This window comes from Mauremys reevesii, linkage group 2 (assembly GCF_016161935.1).
Source record: "Mauremys reevesii isolate NIE-2019 linkage group 2, ASM1616193v1, whole genome shotgun sequence".
Classification (NCBI taxonomy): domain Eukaryota; kingdom Metazoa; phylum Chordata; order Testudines; family Geoemydidae; genus Mauremys; species Mauremys reevesii.
This window is the reverse complement of record NC_052624.1, coordinates 116,478,955-116,503,138: the sequence shown is the minus strand read 5'-3', so window position 1 is coordinate 116,503,138 and position 24,184 is coordinate 116,478,955. Positions and strand designations below refer to the sequence as shown.

General features: G+C 45.3%; 1 protein-coding gene across 1 annotated transcript in view; it reads right to left on the bottom strand.

The window, feature by feature from the left end:
* The window catches only part of AHRR (aryl-hydrocarbon receptor repressor), a 138,441-nt gene that overhangs the window by 88,086 nt on the left and 26,171 nt on the right, over positions 1-24,184 (bottom strand). The window contains exon 3 of the mRNA XM_039525484.1: positions 17,980-18,161. Coding sequence (XP_039381418.1) covers positions 17,980-18,161 — 182 coding nt within the window. The remainder of the gene's footprint in view (positions 1-17,979; positions 18,162-24,184) is intronic.

The following is a 24,184-nucleotide window of genomic DNA, read 5'->3' as shown; positions in this document are numbered from 1 at the left end:
AAGGGTCATTAGAACTCAAAGTTTGCCTGCTCAGGTGGAAACACCTGAATGACAATTGGTTGGCTGGAGCTGGGACAAGATACTTCCCCCAATTTATCTGCAAGGAGGAAGGAAGGGGAGAGAGTGGAAAATTCCCAAACCAGACAGAAAGACAGAAGTGACAAACCGGGAGTTTAAAAAGGACTCCCAGGTGAAAGACTGAGAGAGCCATACAGGAAGTTTTGGGCAGAGGAAGGGGACAGACCAGCAAGGTCAGAGAAGGTGAGCTCAGGAGAGAAGGCTCCATGCTTCAGAACACAAGCCATGCACTGCAGCCCCAGATGACTTTGGGTGCTCTGGAGTGGTGAGGAAACAGAGGCAGGGAAATGTGAGTAGGGTTCATTATTTTTGTATAAATCTGTGTGTTTCTTATATGATTAAATAAAGAGTAATGGTTTTAGAATCCTGTGCAAAGCGTCAGTGCATTCCATGCATTACACTGATCATGTGCCCCTTGAAGAAGAGAACTGTGGACCCAGAACACCACACAGCTGGATTTTGGAAGAGGATGTGTTTAAGCTACAGAGGGAGCTTGAGGGGCCAGCACTATTTCTACGGTCTGGGCCATGGGCTGCATGGTCAAAGCTCTTGGAGGGGGGTGCTAGACAAAGGGTCTGCACAAAGAGTGCTTAGGGACAGCAAGACTGGGTGAGTGCCTAGACTCCATTCAGACTCTTGAGGCTTAGCACACCCAGGGATTCAGCAACTGGATCACATCACTGTAGTCTGGTCAGTGGCCAAGAAGAGGTACTCAACTAGAGTTGTGACGACTACCCAGCCCTGTTTCCTGTCAGAGCACACTTACTGCTGGAGGAAGGAAATCTCCACCTTCCAGCAGACAAGAGGAGGAAGTAGAGCCTCCAACTTTCTTGCAACAGCTAGGGCACAGGCAAAGCTTCCAACCCACGCCCAGGAGTTTGGAGAAGGGGAAGAGAGAATCCCCCATTCTGTCCCATCAGCCATGAGGGTGTGGTGGTGTAGCAGAACCTGCCAGTTGAACCAAACCATTTCCCCAAAGAGCTGTGGGGAGGAAAAAAGTGGAACTTTGATATAAGCAGCTAGGGTGCAATAAAACTGTTCCTCTACATGCAATGAGGAAAACAAAGTCAGAGTAATCCACTCTTTGGAAAGGAACGTGTGAGGGGAAAGGGATATGCAGCCACTTCTTCAGGAACAAATCCACCAGGCTTTCAGGAATGAGTGTGCAGAGCCAGCCTTCTTGACATTTCTGATAAATTCCACTGACGTCATGTTATAGTCGTTGATTAGATAATGACTTACAGACTAAAGAGTTTCCGTCAAAAATTTACTTATGCATCATTTACTCAGTAGAACATTGTTTCCTCTTTTGTTTTGTTGTGGTGTTATGAAAATGAATAAAAGTATATATCTAGAAAAGAAAGAGTTTGCATCTGTGAATGGTGCCTTTTTGGCTGACAAGTTCTTGATACTTTGCTACTCTGAATATTGTGGTAATATACTGCTATTGGTTTTGCCTTGGTTGTCAGCTACTCCAAGTACAGCAGTTGTATTTTTGGTGTCTTTGGTGCTAGTTGTTGTCTTCTCAGGATACTATGGATAAATAATAGATTTATAGCTTCTAAGGCCAGAAGGGCCCACTATGATTATCTAGTCTGATCGGCATAACACAGGCCATAGGACTTCCCTGAAATAATTCCTGTTTGAACTACAGCATATAGAAAAATATCTAACCCTGATTTAAAAAATTCAGTGATGGAGAATCCACCACAACCCTTGGTAATTTGTTCCAATAATTAATTAATTATCCCCACTGTTAAAAATGTATGCCTTATTTCCAGTCTGAATTTGTCTAGCTTCAACTTCCAGCCATTGGGATTATGCAAGACTGAAGAGCCCCTTATCAAATATTTGTTCTCTATACAGGTATTGTAGACTGCCATCAAGTCACCACTTAAACTTCTCTTTGTTACAATAAACAGATTGATGTCCTTCAGTCTATCACTACAAGGCAGTGATTTTCAAACTGGGGTATGAGTACCATTGGGGTACACAAGCTCTCATCAGGAGTACATGAGAAAAATCCTGTAATAGAAGACTATGCATTTTATTTAGAAAGATGTGGCAATCTAATCAGACGTATATTATGACCCTATCTCAGATGGGGGTATGTGGTAGACTACATTATTTGGAAAGGAATATGCTGCCTAAAAAGTTTGAAAACCACTGCTATAAGGCATGTTTTCCAATCCTTTAATCATTCTCATGGCTCTTCTCTGAACCCTCTCCAATCTATAAATATTCTTCTTGAGTTGTGGTCATTATTTAATATATATATTTGTAAATGCATTGGCATACTTTAATAGTCAACATAATAAACTATTACTGTGGACTAATACAATATGTACTCTAAAGTTTTGGGTTGGGTTTTTATTTTGTTTTTAAAGTCACAGGTTTCTCTTTATTGAGTGAATTTACACGTGTACTCAATTAGCTAAAAGAAACATTTATTTTAAACAAATATTCAAATCTACTCGCCAGGTTCTTTTTTTTCAGACTAACAGCTTTAACCCCAGCAATGCAGGCTTCCAACCTAAACATACATGCTGGGGCTGAAATTGAAAGTGCAGGTTTCAGCTTAAATCCGTGATTACTATTTATAAAATTCAAATGAATTACAATGACTACAAAAACAATACTAACTAGGAAAAAAAAAGTCTTATTTTGTTTGAGTGTATAACTCCAGATAGCAGATCTTACTGATCTGTGCCATATGATCTCCCATACCAACAGCAGCATGTTTACACAGAAGGTAAAGAATCTGGCACTCCTAGGGAAGGCTTTAGATGAAAATTTACCAATGATAAAAATCGATGGAAAAACAAGAATCTTGTGCTTAGACCTCCTAGGAAAGCCTGAGAACCAAAGGAATCCCTCTAGGGGTACGTCTATACTACGGGATTATTACGAATTTACATAAACCGGTTTAGCAAAACAGATTGTATAAAATCGAGTGTGCGTGGCCACACTAAACACATTAAATCGGTGGTGTGCGTCCACGGTCCGAGGCTAGCGTCGATTTCTGGAGCATTGCACTGTGGGTAGCTATCCCGTAGCTATCCCATAGTTTCCGCAGCCTCCCCCACCCCTTGGAATTTCCAGGTTGAGATCCCAGTGCCTGATGGGGCAAAAATCATTGTCGCGGGTGGTTCTGGGTAAATGTCGTCAGTCACTCCTTCCTCTGGGAAAGCAACGGCAGACAAGCATTTCGCGCCTTTTTTCCCTGGATTGCCCTGGCAGATGCCATAGCATGGCAATCATGGAGCCTGTTTTGCCTTTTGTGACTGTCACTGTATGTGTACTAGATGCCGCTGACAGAGGCGATTCAGCAGCGCTACACAGCAGCATGCTTTTGCTTTTGCATGACAGCAGAGATGGTTACCAGCCATACTGTACCATCTACCATACCATAAATTGGTAATAAGATGATCATGGTTACCAGTCCTTTTGCACTGTTCCATTTGCTGCTGTCATAAGTGCCCCTGGCTGAGATCAGCCAGGGCGCAAAATTGGGAATGACTCCCTGAGTCAATCCCTCCTTTTTGGTATCTAAAAATAGAATCAGTCCTGCCTAGAATATGGGCAAGTGTACTAGAGAACCACTGTATCATAGAACCAGAGAGCACAGCTGCTCTGTGTCAGATCCTGCAGAAATTATGAGCTGTATGCAATTCACAGGGGGTGCTCCTGCAACAATCCCACCTGTTGATTCCGTTCTTCCCCCAGCCTTCCTGGGCTACTGTAGCATTGTCCCCCCACTTGTGTGATGAAGTAATAAAGAATGCAGGAATAAGACACAGTGACTTGTTAGTGAGAAATGAGAGGAAGGCAGCCTCCAGCTGCTATGATAGTCCAGACAGGACATTAAGCAGTGTGGGGGAGAGGAGACGAGCATCCCGCTGCTAGTCCAGGGGCAACTGAATCTTTTCTTTACACATGAAGGGTGGGGGCTGATGGAGCTCAGCCCCCTGTTGCTATGATGAAGACGGTTACCAGCCATACTGCACCATCTACCAGGAAAAATTAGGAGCAGGCGCCCTTGATCGACCTCACTGATGCTAGTCGGCATGGTTACCAGTCCTTTTGCACTGCCCCATGTGCCAATAAGCTGATGATGACGATGGATATCAGTCATATTGCACCATCAGCCACCCATGGCGGGGGGGGGGGAGCAAGGATGTTGGTGTTGAGTGCTGCAGCATCCCGTCTATCTGCAGCATTCAGTAAAGATAGGGTGACATGTAAAAAAGTCAAGAGAGGATTGTTTTCCCTTTCACTTCTGGGGGTGGGTGGGTGGGGCGTAAATTGCCGAGCTATGCCCTGACCCACCGCGGACACTGTGTTTGACCCTAGAAGCATTTGGAGCTCAGCCAAGAATGCAAATGCTTTTCAGAGACTGCAGGAACTGTGGGATAGCTTGAGTCCTCTAGTCCATGAGCGACCATTTGATTCTTTGGCTTTCCGTTACGCTTGTCACGCAGCAGTGCGTTGAGTCCCTGCTATGGCGTCTGTCTGGAGAATTTTTAAAAATGATTTTGAATTTCATCTTCTGTAACGGAGCGCTGATAGAACAGATTTGCCTGCCCTTACAGCGATCACATGCGCATGGTCCATGCTGGAGCTCTTTCTTTATTTTGATTTTTAACTGCATCGCCACACGTGCTGATCGGAGCTCCACGCTGGGCAAACAGGAAATATTCAAAAGTTCGCGGGGCTTTTCCTGTCTACCTGGCCACTGCATCCGAGTTCAGATTGCTGTCCAGAGCGGTCAGTGGTGCACTGTGGGATACCACCCGGAGGCCAATACCGTCGATCTGCGGCCACAGAACCCTAATCTGATATGGTAATTCCGATACTAGCGCTACTCCTCTCGTTAGGGAGGAGTACAGAAATCGATTTAAAGAGCCCTTTATATTGATATAAAGGGCCTCTTAGTGTGGACGGATTTGGCGTTAAATCGGTTTTACACTCCTAAAACCGGTTTAAACGCTTAGTGTAGACCAGGCCTAGGAGAGTCTAATCTAATTGCACCCAAATAAAATAAGTAGAGACAACTCATATCTTTTCTCTGAGATGTAAGCAGAGTCAGGATGAGCTCTACCCTGACATCTGATGGTAAATTGTGGGGAGTGTGGAAAGAATCTCAAGTATTTGCACTGGCACTCCCACCCCACTTAGCATAGCGCACAGCAGCCTGGGATGGTTATTTTCACAGCTGTGGGATCCCCAATTTCTTTGTTATTGGGGCAGGAGAAATAAAATGTTGTCACCCTGATTAAGTAAATGAGGAACTACAAAACTGTCTTATGATAAAAGGTTTCATTATCAACTAAATAGCACTTGCTAGACAAGGGACATGGGTTCCAAAACCCAGTGAATTGAGAGAGGCTGGGGACAGGTATCTGTACTTGGTGGTGCAGGTGCCTTATGTGAGCCAGAAGCACCAGTTCCACCTGTGCCTCTCTCCACTGTGGAATGTCAGAGTTAATTTTTGATTCCCTTAAGAATCTAGATACAGGTTACTGAGCTGAACTCACTTTGGACTAGTGGTGCACTGGCGCTGGAGCTCCCCTACTGCGAGTTGAAATCACTAAGAGCTGAAATCACTAAAGAGCTGGAATTGCTGAGCTGAGAGCACTGAGTACTGTGATAACTAGTGGGGGAGCCTGAAGCTATACTGCAGAGCGGAGTGGAGCAGTTTGTGGAGCCACGGAGTGAGTGGAGCTGAGCAGTTTGCGGGGATGGCTGGTGGACCAGAGCAGCTGGCAGAGCGGAGCAGCTGTGGGACGGGTGGAGCGGCCCACGGAGTGAGCGGAGCAGAGCAATTTGTGAGGACGGCTGGAGGAGCGGCACAGCTGGTGGAGTGGAGCCAGTCGTGGTGAAGGCTGCAGCAGAACTCCACGAAGAGGCGGAGCAGTCGGCTCTGGCCCACGTAATGTGCCCCTTAACACCCTGTGTGTGCCGCCCCTCCATTTCCACCCAGGCTCGGGGGGGGGTGTAAAACTCTGCAGATAAACTTTCGAACTCTGGGGTGGCACTGACCAGAGACAGAGACTTTTGGGTTGTTGGACTTTGGGGTGATTGGACTTAAGACCCTAAGGGGGAAAGGACAGTGCTAAATGTACTTGGAGGTGGGTTTTTTGCTTATGGTTTGTGTATAATCCTGTTTGCGGTGTCTCTCCAACGTGATGCCGCATTGTTTCCCTCCTTTATTAAAAGGATTTTGCTACACTCGGACTCTGTGCTTGCGAGTGGGGAAGTATTGCCTCCTAGAGGTGCCCAGGGCGGTGGTATGTAATTGTCCCAGGTCACTGGGTGGGGGCTCGAGCCGGTTTTGCATTGTGTTATTGACACGGAACCCCTGGATACTGAACCCGGCCCTTGTTGCTGCCAACTCAGAGGGGCAGAAGGGTTACAGGAAGATCCATGAGGCATAGAAATATGATGAGTAGATGAAAGTGGGAACAAACTCTAAGTAACTGAGGAACTGGGAATACTGCCAAATGGGGAAAAATTGGGAGAGGGCCCAATCCAACTTCCATTAAAGTCAGTGGGAATTGGATTAGACCCAAAAAACAAGAAACTACAGAAAAGGCGTTACCCCCTAACATAACAGTAGTGGCAAATCAGAAAGAACAATGGAAGTCACGCAATGTGCTAATTCTGTCAACATGAAAAAAGCTGAATCAAAGGGACCGAATATGAGAAGTTTCAGAAGTGAGAAGATGTGTCTAAAAGGACTTTAAATGCACCCTATAGAAACGAATGCCCACTTTGTTAGGGGAAAGAAATGGTCTGCTATGGTTAGTAACTGTCACAGTTTAGGACAACTGCACCTACGTTTCTCCCTCATTGTCCTCCAAGAGCACTCACTTGTAGGCTCCCAGCTCCTCAGCAAGCCCCTATGTTGAGAGAAGACCCATGTCTTTCTCCCTCCTGACCAGGGGTTTTTCCAGGCTGCACAGTTCCCTGCCTACACTCTGAGTTCTCCAGCAAGTCAGACACCCTAAATCAGGGATGGGCAAACTTTTTGGGCTAAAGGCCACATCTGGATGGGGAAATTGTATGCAGGGCCAGGGCAGGGGGTTGGGGTGCATAAGGGAGTGCGGAGTATCGGAGGGGGTGCAGTGTGCAGGAAGGCACTCAGGGCAATGGATTGGGGCAGAGGAGGAGGGGCACAGGGTGTATGAGGGTGCTCAGGGAAAGGGGTTGGGGTGCAGGAGGGATGAGAGGTGTATGAGGGGGCTCAGGACAGGGGTGCAGGAGGGGTGCAGACTGCAGTTGGAGGCTCAGGGCAGGGGGTTAGGGTGCAGGAAGGGTGTGGGGTGCAGCAGGGGGCTCAGGGCAGGGAGTTGGGGTGCAGGAGGGGTGCAAGATGCACAAGGTGGCTCAGGGCAGGGAGTTGGGATGCGCCCTTGCTGCACCTCCAGGTACCTCCCCCGAAGCTCCCACTGGCCGCAGTTCCCCGTTCCTGGCCAGTGGGAGCTGCAGGGGGCGGTGCCTGGGGACAACGCATGGAGCCCTGTGCCCGCCCGCCCAGGGGCCGCAGGGACGTGGTGCCAGCGGCACTGGGGGCCAGATCCAAAGCCCTGAGGGGCTGGATTCAGCTCGCGAGCCATAGTTTGCCCACCCCTGCTCTAAATCATCAGTGTCTGCATGTTGTTTTCTCACCAAGGCTCTAAACAGTGTAACTGCTCACAGCTATAAGGTACCACACACCTCTATCTAAGCAAGTACATTTAGTCTTAAGGTGAAAGCATTCCAGAGAAAACATATTAAAATAATAAAAGAACCTACATGCCTGCTAATAAGCTTGCCCGAGATCACCCCCACTCCAATAAGGGGCTCCAGTAAGCACAGGGTCAGCTTTATGGGTGGGCCATCCGAGCGACCACCTAAGGGTGCCATGGCCAAGGGGGGACCGTGCAGCAGCGCAGAGGTAAGTGCTGCCAGTGTAGAGTTAGAAAGTGCTCCCAGCTGGCATGGGAGTGCTGTGGGGGGCAGTGTTCCTTCTAATTTTTCCCACACATGCACGGAATGAATTTTGTTGTGTGACACATTACCTCCATATTGGTGCACATAACAAAATTAACATGGTGGGGGTGAGGCTGAGGGGTTTGGAGTGTGGTAGGTGAGCTCAGGGCTGGGTAGAGGATTGCGGTCTCTTAAGGCCTTCTACAAACACTACGGCCTTAAGAGGATTGCGGTAAGGGGGGTGTGGTAGAAGGGGGGGTGAGGCCTTCTACAAACACTAATTTTAGCCTGCCAATACTTCTGAGGAAGATACCATGATTCCCATTTTACAGAAGAGAGATCAAGTGACACAATGAACCAGTGGTTGATTCAAGAATAGAACCCACAACTGATTCTCACTTCTCTGCTCTAACCACCAGAACCTGCTCTAGCAATTGTTGGGGAAATGAGTGTGTTCTATCACTTTCAGTTCTTTGGCATCGATATTCCTGTAAACAGAAACTCTGATTAATTGGTAATGAGTGTTGCTAAATATGAAGCTTTAGCTGAGAAATGTAAAGGCTTTAATGAATCATTTTTCTTTTACAATATTGAAGGAACAGGGATATCTTTTAATACTTCGATCCTTTTTGCAGATGTACTGCATTTCAACTAGTACTCTGTTGCCTCCCTATCTAATATTCTGAATATTAAAATGATCTACATAACAATGAATGGTTACATATTTAAAAGTCATCCTTGCCATATTACTTTGACCAATCACATTTATCCACGCACCAGATTTAGTCCTGAATTTACCTGGAAGGCTAAAAATTTGGTACACCAGCATGTGAACACATACAGAACATAGAGGATGTTGAATTAACTATGGGAATAAATGCATTAAAATTGTTTGCAAAGTTTGAATTGGGTCATTGTCCAAACTTTCCCAAAGTTTGTAGTTGTTTAGAGTGAGGATTATTTGTTTGAGGCGGGGTGAGGGCTCTGGGGGCGCTTATTATATACAGAGTAGTATGATTACTTTAGAGAATTACAAACTATACATAAAGGGAATCATTTAACCCACCAACAAAACATAGCCAGTTCTGAAGTGGAACGTAATATCATTATACTGGCAACAGCAAAACTACAATATGCTTTTGGTACAGGTTGTCATGAATACCTGATCTAAATGAAATGATAGAGAAATTTGGAAAGGCAAAATACAATTAACCAAGTTGGAATATGGCCAGGAATTGGTGTTGCAACTCATATGAAAAGTATTTCAGTGCTCATAAGTCATCAGGGCCAGGGCTGTAAATATCATCTGAAAGATGACAACAACAGCAGAAGCACAGAGCCATCTAACACCAAACTGAGGCATTGGTTTGATATTGATCCAGAAGTGAGGGGTAAGGTGCTGAATCACCAGAACAACTTCCTGTAGAACCTGGTGTCTTGCAATTTAGCACTGAGACAACCTCATGTTGCTTTGTAGGAGAGATCAGGTGAAATTGCAGTGATATGGCTGCAAACCACACAGAAATGTTTCTGAGGAATTAGTGAAATTACTAACTATGTATAGCTTGAGGGGAAAACTATTAATAGGAAAGTTGACAACTGTTTACAGATATTTGAAGAGTGTAAACACCATGGATACAGAGGAATTATTTTGTAGTCCAAGGAAATATAAACAGGAATGGTGTGGCAAGTTTGACAAAGAAAAAGTTAAACTGAATACCAGGAAAATCTGTCATGACAGTGATATCTACAGTTTGGAATAGCAACTACAGCTGTTGCTTGTATAATTTAACGTAAAGTGGAAGTATTAGTTACTACAAGTTACTTACCTTCATATGCTGCAGGTAACTAACTTAGAGTAGTCATTGGTGAAGGCTAGATGAGTATTTTCAATCTCTTAATTTCTAATTATCTGTGAAATTATTTTCTTTCTTGAAATCAATATGGTGAACTTGCTCCATGTACTGTAATTGGCTACTGAACTTTATAAACAGAACACGGCCTTGTGTTATATTAGGCGCAGTTACTGAAAGGACACCTAGTGGTGACTAAACGTGTCTGAGTATCAGCTTCTGTAGCTGTTGAAGGTATATCATGAAGAGGCTAGCAAATTGTTACAGCTTGAGCCTTCAGTGCCATATATAAATTATGATATCATTGACAAAAAGTATATTTTGGGGGACTCTGGCTATGGTATATAAATTTAAATGTACAAATAAGTTCTTTTTAAACTAAAAGGCAGCTCAGTTCCAGAAGACAGGGTATGTGCATGTAGTACATTACAGTGCTTTCTCCAGTCCACTTTTAACACTGAAGGTCTACCCTATTGCAATTGTAAGAATATTGCTCAGTCTAACAGAACTCACAATGGGATATTCAGCTGATATTCAACCTAAATTTTATTTTGTTCACCTTCATCCCATATCTCCTCAATTGTGCCGCACTGAAGTGTCCTAAACAATGCCTCCTCTTCTTTACAATACATCCTTCCTTTAAATACAAGCACATGATTGTTGTATCCAAGCTATACAAATTTAATTACTATACTCTTTCTTCCTCCCACCTGTCCTATAGTCATTTATGTGCATTTACTCCAATTCCCTCCAGATGTAGTAACGTATTTCCAATATGGAGGTGTCCATAACTGGATGCCGTATTCCAGACGTAGTCACACTGATTTTACAGAGAGAAGGACTATCACCTCTCTGTTCTGTGATATGATCCCTCTCTGTATGCAGGCCAAAAACTGCATTTGGCTTTTTTGTTCATTCCTACTTTACAGGTTCTCCCCCCGCAACTGAACATCATTGTTTTGGATTAAGTTTTCCCACATGAATTAGCTTGCACTTCTAGGTTGATTTTCCAGGTTCATTTTTATTAGGCTATATTTCTAGCATCACTGTGTCCTTCTGCATTGTGTCTCAGTCCATTTTCATTACCTGTGTCCTCAATGGTGTTTGAAATACCTCCCAATTTAGTACCAGCCTTTAATTTAAAGAACTACAAAATAGAACAAGTATTATGTTTCTGCCCTTTTGGGTTCCTTTATTATGTCAACTGAGGGCCTAAATGTTGTGAATTTTTGTTATTGTTTTGTTTATTTGGGGGTGGGAGGTGGGGTTTTGTAACTAAATTTTTTACTTAAAAAAATCAAATTCTGACTTATTTCCACAGAAATCAACAAACTAGGAAGAACTGGAACCTAATACAATGCTAGACCTGAGCTGCAGCTACTGTTCTCAGCCAAAGATCAGTATCTCAGGCCTTCATCAACCATACTGCAACTGGTTACTCCTTCCTCCATTCCAGTCTTCTGAGTTTCTCTGCCTCCTCCCAAACAGGTAATTGAGCATCTCTCTTTATTTGCCAGACTCAAATATAGGTCACCAAGTGTGTCAAAGACCTCATACGAGGGGCACAAATACTATTCATGCAGGAAGTTTAAAGTGATGGCAATTTCTTCCTTTTGGATAAAGTACTATTTCTGTTACCACAAATTCATTATACTTTATTTCTGGTGTAAATGAGTTTTAATAATAAAAGTGAGGGGACACCAAATGTATGTGGAATGCAGGTAACTTTGGATGTCCCTTGAATGTGAGATATCCCTTGAGACAAGGAATGTTGTGGAGGCATGTAATGGAGACCACCTTTGCCTTTAGCCACCCATGAGAAAGAGATGCCACACACAGGTGGTATTCACAGGTCCCCCTTATGGTTTCAGGCAGAAGGGTGGCTGAGACAGCAGAAAAGTCCATTGGGGTTCAAGTGGTGGGAAGGTAAAGCCAGTAGGCAAGTAGAAAGGGGGCAGAAGTTCTCCAGTGTGGGTTCAGAAAGAGAAAGAGGCACTCTGGAAAGTGGAAGGGGTGATGGGTGACCAGTTGCTAAATAACTGAGGAGGGGAGGGATAACTCAGTGGTTTGCGCATTGGCCTGCTAGATCCAGGGTTATGAGTTCAATCTTTGAGGGGGCCATTTAGGGATCTGGGGCAAAAATCAGTACTTGGTCCTGCTAGTGAAGGCAGGGGGCTGGACTCAATGACCTTTCAGTTCTATGAGATAGGTGTATATCTCCATATAAAAAAGGGAGGAGGGTATTGTTCTTTGGAATAACAGCAGCAGCTAAACCTCTAGTTTCAATCTGGAACATGTCAGATTCCATGTCCCTGAAGTTTGGCACAGCCCCTCCAGAGCCTGACATTTCTTATTTATTAAAAACACACACACACCCTTTTCTTTTAGGAAAAAATTATTAGGTCTTCATCACATATAATAAAGGGATGAGAATGGGCAGAAAAAAGTACCTGCATTTCTCTTTGCAGTTCACCTTTAAAGAATGGTTAATTTTTTTAAATCTAGAAAGTTCTGGAGTTTGTTTTTATAACTGCCTCTTTAATGTTTCAATTACAGATTGTATTTCTTCTTTTCCAGCCCTTCCACCACTTCCTGAATGAATGCAGTGGCTCCAGGGAGCTCTGTGCTGACATGTGGAGTGGGACAGAGCCAAGTAATTAGAATTGACAGGTGGCCTGCAAGCTGGAGTAGGGTGGGGGCTGATTGTGGAAACAGAGGCTGGAAGGGTCACCCAATGCCCCACGGTTCTGAATGGAGTGATGTAGATTTGAGAAAACCTTTCATCCTGTGGACAGCCCCAATGGGAGCTGCTGCTTGCTCTAGCTCTCACCCACTTCCCTCCTACAGCCACACGTGTTTCTGTGCTTTCACTTCATGCACTACTGGGGTCTGGTGTTTGAGCTCAGAGAGGAGATTGAAGAAATAGGGCTGTCATGGACTGACCACTGTCTTCTTCGCTTTCAGGATGGAGGATTCCTAGCCTTATGGAGCAAAGGGCCTGTTTTGACGGCCATTCCTCTGAGAGTGATTAAACCAATGGACCTACCAGGCAACCTTGAGGGCAAATTTTCATCCAGCTGACCCCTCTATCAATAGGTTGACAGGACTGTATAGTAATAATTTGTCCTTCACTGGCTACAGAGTGGCCTCTAGATACTCTCTCCATCAGCTCTGCCTATAGCACTCATCATGCGGGGAGGGATAGCCCAGTGGTTTGAGGGTTAGCCTGCTAAACCCAGAGTTGTAAGTCCAGTCCTTAAGGGGGCCATTTAGGGATCTGGGGCAAAAATCTGTTTGGGGATTGGTCCTGCTTTGAGCAGGGGGTTGGGCTAGATGACCTCCTTAGGCCCCTTCTAACCTTGATATTCTATGGTTCACAGACTGAATGGTGATAACAAGAGCCATGGTGGCATCACTTTTGTGCCAAATTTGACCAACTGCAACATAGAGATGCCATGACTCTACAAGAGGCAAAGAGGTTTCTTCACCTCCACCACAGCACCTGCAAGGTCTTGCATAGGCAGAACTATTCTGAGCAGTGGAAAGCTTCATGAATCCAAGCCGCCTCAACTCAGCTAGAGTCAAGTTTTTCTCTGTATGATGAATTTGTATGTTACTGAAAGCAAGGTCTGAATGAACTCTCCCCTGACAGCTAGCTGGAAGGGGGAGAGACTTCAGGAGCAAACTATATTTACATGAACATACCTACTCTGCTTAGATATCCAGCAGATAGAGCAGTGCTCCTTAAAGTGATCAAATTTGGCTGGTGTTGGGTTACAAATCATTTTAGTACTGAATACAGGGGTAGTGAAATGCTGTTATCAATGTTGTTGTCTTTATTGTATGAATGAAGGGCAGCAGAATTGTACTTACCCTGTCCCAAATGAGGGGGTCACCCTCAGATGAAAGGACCTTGTTAAGCCAGGAACCCGAATGCTAGACCCCTGTGAAAGTAAGAGGGGTGGGGACAGATGTCCTAGCCAAGAGGTGTGGACTCTCCCTAATGGTCCCTGGCCTGGTTTACTGTGTTCCTCCCCACTGTTCAAAGATAGAGCTAAATAGGGTTCATTAGGAACCTTTTTGTTATGTTAAGTACTTGCTGAGAGCTGAAATCACTTGTGGTGTGGTAGTGTTTCTGCCCAGCCTGCTGAGAGCTAAAATCACTGAGAGACTGACCTGCAGAGATCACAGAAGAGAGGCAGGTGGCAGCAGGTGACTGACAGGTAGCCAGTGTGAGCAACTGGCGAAAGTGGCAAACAGTCAACTGGTGGGAGGCAGCGAGGAACAGTGGTCGGCAGTGTGACCAGTCAAAACAAGTGGACCCAGATGGTGGAGCGAGCCAGGTGTCTTCTTCCCCGGTGGGAGGTGAACTCCCACAAATACACTTCTGAAACTTGGGTCCTCACTGATCAAAGACAACCACAGTGAGTGGGACATGGTGAAGAAGCAGAGGGGGGCACAGTAAGGAAATTCTGGTTGTAGAACTCAAGAACATGAGGCAGAAGACTCTGCCCCATGCACTCTGGGGTGGGTGCCCTGCTCACAGTTTTATGTTTATGAATCCTGCTTGAGGCATTTTCCCAAATGATGTTGGGTGACTTCTTTCCCTTCATTAAAAGCTTCTTTTCTACACACAGACATTATGCTTGCGAGAGGGGAAGTTTTGCCTCTCAGAAGTACCCAAGGATGGTATGTAATTTTCCCAGTTACTGGGTGGGGGCTCAAGCCAGTTCTGTGTTGTATTGTTGAAAAGGAACCCCTAGATATTGAACCTTGCCCTGATTGCTGCCGGCTCCACCTAGCAGAAGGGTTGCATTATTTTGCAGAGAAAACCACTCCGATGTGGACTGAGCTGTCTACTGCCATGAAACAGAGCAGTGTCTCAATGGGACAATCAATGAGACTGTTCTGCTCGATTTTCCATCAGTGTTGTCCATTGAGATTATGCAGATGCTGTAGCAGCTTCAAGCTCCAACTTGTGAGACGGATCCTTGTCCTTCCTGGCTGCTGAAGGTCACCAAGAGACGTACTGGATCCAGTGTTAGTGAAGACAGTCAGTATTTTCCACATGGGGGAAGGAGGACAGGGTGTTAGTAGTTCTCAGCTATTGAGTCCACTGAGCAGAAAAACCAAACAGCTCTTCACACTGCCAGTCCGGCTAAGTATAGTCTCATTTTTGGGGAAAGTTTTAGTCCTCAAATTTCCTTGACCCCAGCCAATCAGGTTATATGCTAAGGTATGGAATAGAAAATTATTATTATTATTGTTGTTTGTATTGTGATTTTGCCTTGAGGCCCTCATCAGGATTATAGCCTATTGTGCCAGGTGCAGTACAAATATGTAATAAAAAGCAGTCCCTGCTCCGTTAGGATTAGCTGTTCTAGCAGTGGGCAAAGATAAAGTGACATTCGTGATTCTTTTAGATCTGTCACCAGCCTTTGGTACATTGAATCGTGAGGTTTTGTCAATCCACCTGCAATCCCTAAAAGGGGTCAGTGGAACTGCTGGAATGGGTCCATTCTGATCTTTCTGAAGGGACCTAGAGAATATTTGTGGGCAATTTTTCCTCTGCCCCATGGACTGCCATGTATGCAATTTGCAGGTGACACTCAGATCTATCATGTCTAATCCAACTAGAAAAAAAAAGAACAAATAGCATAGTGTCTATATTGAACTTGGGGCAAAGAAGAGGACCTGCAACTTAATTTAGATAATACCATGATAATATTGGTGGGTTGAGGTAAGCATCTGGTGGAACTGGCACAGATTTTATCAGTGCCCCACATGGAAGGAGTTCAGCCACCATTTATAACAGATGTGCACAGCCTACAAATTTTATTGGATCCCGGATACCCGATTGTCACCATGGCCAAGGGCACTTTCCTTCAACTGTGCAACGTGAGATGGGTGTGATTGTCTCTCCAATGTGGACCTCACCACAGTTATCTGAATCTTTGTCACCTCATGACTAGTCTGCTGTAATGTATTCTGCGTGGGATACCAAGTTGAGACCACCCAGAAACTGATGTTTTGTAGCATGTTACAGCCCAATTATTAAACAGAGTTTCATGAACGGAACACATTAGACCATAGCCTTGGGATCTGCACTGGATTCCTACATGTTTGGAGATGGAATTCAAGGTGTTAGTGCTAATCTATGAAGTCCTAATTGGTTAGGGACCCGGTTGCCTGAAAGACTGCTTCTCTCCTCTTCACTCGGTATGTGCCTAAGTTTTCTTAGGTAATAAGCATTTGCAGTTGAAGACAGGACCTAAAAAATAGTCTCTCTATTGAATTTAATAAATTTCCCTTTATATGAGCAAAAGCTTCCCAAAAGAGCTTTGTCAACATCTGCTTATGCATAGAATACTTAAGGTTTAATATAGAGTCCCAAAGGAGATCTCTGGTGAATAATAGTGGTGCTATTGATATTAACTCCCAGGTCTGGGAAATCCTGACTTTGCAGATATGGCAACAAGCAGACACAAAGCAATTAAAACCCTGTTAAGGAGTGCTATTTCCCTTCTTGATTTCCAAAACTGCTTTTATCTAAATGATCTCTCCTGGTTTTCCAACCACCAGGGACAAAATAATGGCCCAGATGATCTCCTTGTGCTGAAAACCTGCCAGAAGGGGTTGTGGGAGAGCAAATCTGCACAGGGATTCTCTCCTGGAGATCTCTCCGCATCATACCACTGAAGGTGTGGGGTTTGCCTTGTCCTCAAACCTGGAAAAGCCAGGCAGAGGTCCCATAGGCTGGATTGGCTCTGGAACCTCTACCTTCCTGTCCTGGAACACCTGTGGAGGAGGCTCTATGGAAAACGTAAGATGGCCTGGTGCCATAATATCTTCTGAGGTTTCTCTGCAGGGAGGGAGGGGGAAAAGGTGTGCATCCACTTATCCCTACACCTAGTCCACCTGCTCCTTTTCCTGGCCCACTCAGTCTCCACCATGTCCCCATGATCCCACAGAGGAGACTCTGCTAAGAGAAGATGCCAAAGATTTGTCTTTCACATGTCACGGTTGGAGTGGGTGGATTCATGTGCAAACTCTAGGAGTGATGATCTAGGCCATTATATCTTTCATGACCATAAGCTGCTTGACACACTCAGCCATGATTTCAATAGAAGAAGTATTAACTTGGTATTTCTCAGGCACCTTAGATTCCCAGAGAGAGCTCTGCTAGGATATAAAATTAAAAACAGCTAGGAATAGAAAGAAATGAGGGTGAAAGAGAAACAACTGTCTATTGGCATGTAGTGGGGAACTCAAAGAATCAGTTAAAGTGATTATTCCACTACTTACTGATGTTCATTTTTTAGTTTCTGCATTATTGACTTACTATAAGCAGTAGAAGAGACTTTGATGAATAGCAGGCAACAGAGCCACATGCTTTATTTCCTTGGGTTTTAAAAGTAACATTTCTTGGCAGGCCAACATTGTTATAGTCCAACTTCTGTATGTAATATTTTCTGATGGTAAAATATCAAAACACTTCATTAACAGAAGAAACTAGAACTGTCTGCAAATTTGGAAGAATTCTTATTATGGACATCCACATGTACCAATTTGGTTTTGATTATAGAGTGTGCCAGACAACTACAAAAACAAAGTGCAGCCCATTATGGTTTTAGTCAACACTTGAGATTTCAGATTTCACTTCTCCTGAAAGAAAGTGATCCCTTTGGCCCCTCATCCAGGTCTATTTCCTGTTAGGCATACAGTAAATGCAGATAATGTCACCATACAGCTGTTGCTCAACTTGTACAACATACTTAAAAGGATATTATCACCTTGAAATCTAGTCAATTTCAAAAATGAGGTGAAAGTAGTTTCAGATATTGCTTGTGCTCCTGAGTCTCCCTGCCAATTTTTTGTGGTTTTACAATTGCATTTTCCTATTTTCTAAAATACATTTTTTATCCCATCATTGTTTGAAAAACCTGTAACAGAGGAAACTGATTATACTCAAAAGTGGTGTCCTATGCACAAAGCAAACAAGTGGAAAAATATGTTTAAGTTAACAGTATCCCTTTAATCTCACTGAAGTGTTTGATATATTTAAGAGACTTACCCTGAAAGAAGCTTTTGACTCGGAGATAGCTGACACTAAGGCGCAAGACAGAAAGTTTGTCCAATTTAGATATTATATCAGGTGGGAAAGGCAGGAGGCTGGCCAGATGATCTAATTCAGCATTCAGACGGTCCCTATGTCTCTTAGAAGGATTAGACTTTTCATTCCCAATGGCAGGCCTTCTGTGGTGGGAAAAAGTATTGTTAATCATTCATTACACCTGCATACAGGGAAATTGATACACTATTTGCTATTAGTTAATCATAGAAACATGTAGATTATCTTTAGGTAAATGAATCCATACAGTTATTTAAAATTTAACCATTCTTCATTTTCCTTCCTCATTAGACAAAGCATGTTTACTGTAATAGAGGAGAAAGGTTTTTAGTTAAATAACATTATTCAGTCATCAATGGGGAATGATGCAACAGAGAAGAACGTAAGACTTCCTTCTCTAATGATCTCAGCTGACAAAGGGATTGTAATATATACTCCTACAACATAAAACATAGAATTGATCAATTATATTTGCAAATACAAAGCACATATAACCCCTTTGGGGTTTAGAGAGCATGGCCCCTTTAAATCTTTTTCCCAGGGGGGGAGGGGGGGAGTAAGAAAAAGGAGGGAAACTCCAGGGGGCAGCGCTGGAGCTCCAGGGAGGGAGAGAGGCAGTCTGCAGGCCTTGGGAGGAGGAAGCAGGGAGAACCTGCCGGAGGCCTGAGGAGGACAGGCCCGATCGGGGACACCCCAGGACAGGAGTCAGGAGGAGCCCTGTGCCAGGGAGGAATCGCCCGAGAAGGACAGGCCGGAGCTGGACCCAGTATCACGGCTGCCCAGAGCTGCGTGGGGCTGTGAGTACTGGGGCTTGTGACTCTGCATTGGGAACAAGGAGGGAGGTTGTAGCTAGTTACGTGGGGAGGTGGTCGCTCTGTGTGTCTTTGCAGAGAGCAGCAGAAGAGGGCACCGGAGGGGTTTGCTGGGGAAAGTTCACTGGCGCCAAAGACGACCAGGAGCACCCAAGACTCACCACTGGACTGGAACTTTGCTCAGGCCTCCTGAACTCTGTGTGCAGACACATTGCTCAGTGTCTGCCCCTCCAGACTGTGCCACCACTGGGCCCGTGGGGTTTTGGTTTGGATGCAGCCCTGTTTTACTGCTCCCCCTATATTTCCCCTTGTTGTATTTCTCCTCTCATCCTTCTGTAAATAAATATCTCCCTTTGTTATATTCATTGTACTTTTCCTGTGGGAGTGTGTGTTCACTCTGGGGGGGTTTGGAACAGGAGCCCCTGAGGTGGAAGGGATTTTTCCTGCTGCATTCCTGTGCGCGCCTTTTCTTGGCCAGAGCTGCCTGCAGAGCAGACTCCATCTTGGCCATGAGGGCGCTAAAGTTACACACATAAAAAGTAATTAAATTCTCAGTTAAGATTCTGATACCATTCTTGACATTTCCTGATACACTCACATTCATTTTCCTAACAAAAACTAAAGATTTCCTACCCTTTAATGCTTTCCTTATTTGGGATACAGACCCCAAGTACACACACATACCCTGCATATAGGGGCTGTAAAGATGCACAACCCCCTTTGCTACAAACATAACTCTTCTCACTTCTGCAAAGATATTACAATTAATATGTTATCATTAGAAGATAATACAACCTCTGCACACCCTGCCTTGCCAGATTGAAAGGCCAGACGGCCTGTATCAAGAAGGTGAATGGAGGGTGGGGGATTTGAGGACCAAATTCAGAGGCAAGTCTAAGCAAACCCAAGAAGTCTGGACTGAGTCCAGTCCCCTCACTGTGTATGTTATGCCAACTTAGATTAATCACAGGGCCAAATTTAGAGGTGATGTGTAAGTTACATTCCCCTTAAACACATGTAGTGCTACGGATACAATTCTGCCAATGTGTAAGGCAGTCTCAGTAACTAAACAAAGTACTGCAATTTTTACACATTAATTTGTTTAGAATAAGTGGACATATACAGGCAGATTCTACTGAACTTCCACATACAAGTGCAGAATTTGGGCCACTATCTGTTTCTTGTTTGTTTTTAAAACTGAACTATCTTCAGTGACAAGCCATGATCCCACCAATTGTAAAACGCCTTCCCAGGATTGAGTGGCTTGTCAATGGTGTGTTTCAGGGGTCTGTCAGACAGAGGGCAGCTGGGGTTTGTAGGAGTAGGGTTTGGCAGTGGGAAGGGGGGAAGAATTGGCGATGCACACATCTTGTTTATGTGTTGCTGTCCCTGAGCAAGATTAGGTCCTCCTTACTCCTTGCTCTAAAGCATTTTTTTCCTCATCTCTATTCAAGGGGTATGACCTGGATCAAGAGGTGAAAAGGTTGCCTCCCCATCAGCCTCCCAAGAATGGGGAACAGGTGAAGAGGCAAGGTCTTCCACCCCCATGACCCTGTCTCAGGAGTGGTGGGAAAAAGATGTGCTATCCCCACTTTCCAGTGCATGTCAGAAAATACTTTGTCATCCATGTAGTGCGCAGTGGGGGGACGGGGGTGGGGTTAGCAGAGATGCAGAAGGAAACTCTGCTTCATGTAGTGGGTGTACCCAGGAACATTTCAAAGCATGGAAGTACTAGAACATCTAGGGATCCTGAGGGCAGAGGATGGTTAAGGAAAGGATCTCTGTATTGGCAAGCACAGGAGGGCCAGGGAATAACATGAGGAGTCATTCTGTTGCCAACAGCAAGAACTCTTCAGGTACCTACAAATGACATTCACTCGCACCTTTGCAATCTGCATCAGCGGTGGCAGGGATTACAATCAGGCTTATCTCCTCAGAACATAATTTCTCCTTTCTTTGGACATTGCAATATCCACAGGATAGTTTTATGGAGATTTTAATCTCTGTAATATTTAATAAAGCATGACAGAATGGAAGGACCACCTGCACCTATGCCAGGGCTCATAGCTGGCCAGAGAACACTGCAGGGCATCTTGCAGCAGTACACAGTGCCTCCCCAGAGGAATTCTCTTGCCTTTTACAGCCTCCATACACTGCTGCAGAAGCACACAGGCTCTCTAGCAGGGCCCACAATATGCTTTTTACACAAGGCACTTTACAATAATTAAAATGTTCAAACAAAAATTAAAACCCAAATATATAAAAAACTGCCCAGTCAAAACCATCCCAATGAAAATAATACTTTTCTTAAAAGAATAAATAATTGCACACAACTATGTTAAAAGAAGATTATTTAGGTTTCATAGTCAAGAGTTCTTAATTCTGCCCCTTTGTAAATCCATCCTGTAGAGTGAAAAAGTCAGGGGTTATGTGGGAAAAAACAGGAAGGGATCAAGTAATTAAAGACTATCATAATGAACACACAAAGGGGCTGAATTAAGGTTGCTTGGGCAGCTCTAAATCTGGCATTCCCTAATTTTTTGAATGGTTGATTTTGTATCCTTAATAATGTTCTTTTAACACAGTTTTTTTGTGTGTGTTGGGGTGGGGGGCTGTTAAAAAGGAAATGGTAAAAATAAATGCAACTGAAACAGGTAATGGAGTTGCTTTCAAGTACTTGCAGTAGTACAGCTGTGACTGGTGCTTAGTAAATATCTACATTTAGAGAGAGAGAGAGAGAATATCTAACAAATTAGGCCATTAATGAAGAGGGAGGAACATTCTGTCTCCTGTCCCAGAGTTAGATGCTTTTTAAGCAGCTGATGTAGATACCGGGCAATATTAACGTATGAGCTAGTCATACTCACCCTGACACCAAGGAATGAGAAACAGTGAAAAAATTAGAAAATATTACATCTAATATTCCTATATCACAGACCAAAGACCACAATGTAGACACTTACCCTATCTTGATCTCTGAAGTAAGGCAGCAATGGAGTGAGGAAGAAATAAAATGAGTCCCAGTAAAAGAGTGCTTGATTTGACTGGAGCGCAATGGGTAAAAAATAGTCAAGAATAGCACATTGGAAATAGAAATTATGTGATCTTATTCTAAAATCATAGCTGCTCTGTTAGTCTAGAGTGACAGAGAGGTGTGGACTGAGGTAACTGTAATGCTTAATTTGCGCCAGGGCTTGCCAGGGCTGAGCCCCGGCACCTCTAGGCTTTGCAGTTCATAACCCCAGCGCCTCTGGGCTTGCTGCATCAGTTATGAGAGTTAAAAAATTGCTTGAGCCCGGGCCAGAGGCAGATTAAGGTTTCCTGGGACCCTGGGCCAGAGCAAGTGGGGGGCCCCTCTTCATCCCTTCCACCTGTGGTCCCTCCCCCATTCCACCCCTTCTGCCTGTGGCCCTGTCCACAGCTCCACCCCTTTCTGCCCCTTCCCTGGGACACCCCAGTTCTACCAAGGTCCCCACATTCTGCCCCCCGCTGTGGCTCTGCAACCCATTTGTTACTTTCTGCCCAGCACACACTGCGGCTACACTCCGGACTTGGCCCTGGGCTGCAGCAGGGAGTGAGAGCTCCTCCAGTCCCAGGGCCACAGCAGGGGTCCAGGTGTTGGGGCTTCCCCGCAATCCCCTGCTCTTCTGCGGGGGACCAGGGTTGGGGCGCTGGGGCTTCTCCTGCCCCACCCGGTGCTTTTGCCAGAGAGTGAGGTCAGTCACTGGGGGCTTCCCCTGCTGCCCCACAGCTTCTGCCGGGGACAGGGTTGGGGGGGTGCTGGGGCTTCCCCCACCTGGCGGCTTCTGCCGGGGTTGGGGTCGGGTGACATGGGTTCGGGGGGCTTCATCATTCTGTGCGTTCCAGCAGGGATGGGAACAGAGTAGGGGCCACTGGGGAAAGGGCTTCCCCCATCCCACAGCTTCTGCCAGTGAGTGGGGTCTGGGACACTGCGAGGGGCTTCCCTCGCCCTGCCCGCCTGCCTGGCGTTGCTGCTGCAGAGTGGGATCGGGGTGTGAGGACTTCCTCTGCTCCGCCTGCCAGGCGGACGGGGCTCCAGGCTTTCACTGCCTGGTAGTGGATTTTTTCTGGGCCCCTTCAGGTGCCCCCCAGTTGGCTGGGGCCCCTGGGCACGGACTCCATCGGCACAGTGGCTAATCCACCATTGGCCCCGGCACCTCTGTCATTAGAAATTAAACACTGGGTGATTGTGTGTTTGGATTGTGATGAGTGTGATAAGTAAAACTAGGTGAGGGAAGAAGCCAAGTGATTTCTAGATGTTCCAGTGAAAATGTACAAAATGAAAGCAAGATGGAGCCCCACATGGCCTCTTGCTGAGAATCTAAAGAAGTGAGGCAGCAAGGGAGTGAATCCAAATGAATGGGAGTTTTATCTAAGTGGAGATTAGGTCTTGGGTGCTATGAACTATATAGCTTATCTACCCATAAACAGAAGACAGCAAACAGATAGGTTCTGGATTCTATGGTATGGTCTCCAAACCAGGGCCGCCCAGAGGGGGGGGGCAAGTGGGGCAATTTGCCCCAGACCCTGGGCCCCGCAGGGGCTCCCATGAGAGTTTTTCGGGGCTCCTGGAGCGGGGTCCTTCACTCGTTCCGGGAGCCCCGGAAAACTCTTGTGGGGCCCGGGCCCCCAGAGCTTCTTCCACTCTGGGTCTTCAGAGGCAATTCGGCGGCGGGGGGGGGCTTCCGCTCCGGGACCAGCTGCCGAAATGCCCCGAAGACCCACTGAAGACCCACGGCGGGGGGTCCTTCCGCCTTGGGACCCGCCGCTGAAGTGCTGGGTCTTCGGCGGCAATTACCCCAGGCCTCCTGAATCCTCTGGGCGGCCCTGCTCCAAACTTTTTTGATTGCGCACCCCATCAGTAAAAAATTTTTGAGCACACACCTCCTGCTCCCAGCCGAAGCAAAAAAAAAAAAAAAGCCGCTCGGACTCCTGGCCGAACTGTCGAAGGGAAAAAAAAAAGCGGCGCTGCTCTGACAGCACTCCTCCTGCCGCGCACCCCGAAGGATCCTCTTGCACACCCCCACTTTGGAGACCACTGGTATAGATCAGGGGTAGGCAACCTATGGCATGCGTGCCAAAGGCAGCACGCAAGCTGATTTTCAGTGGCACTCACTGGTCCGCGGGGCTCTAATTTTAATTTAATTTTAAATGAAGCTTCTTAAACATTTTAAAAACCTTATTTACTTTACATACAACAATAGTTTAGTTATATATTATAGACTTAGAGAAAGAGACCTTCTAAAAATGTTAAAATGTATTACTTGCACACGAAACTTTAAATCAGGGTGAATAAATGAAGACTTGGCACACCA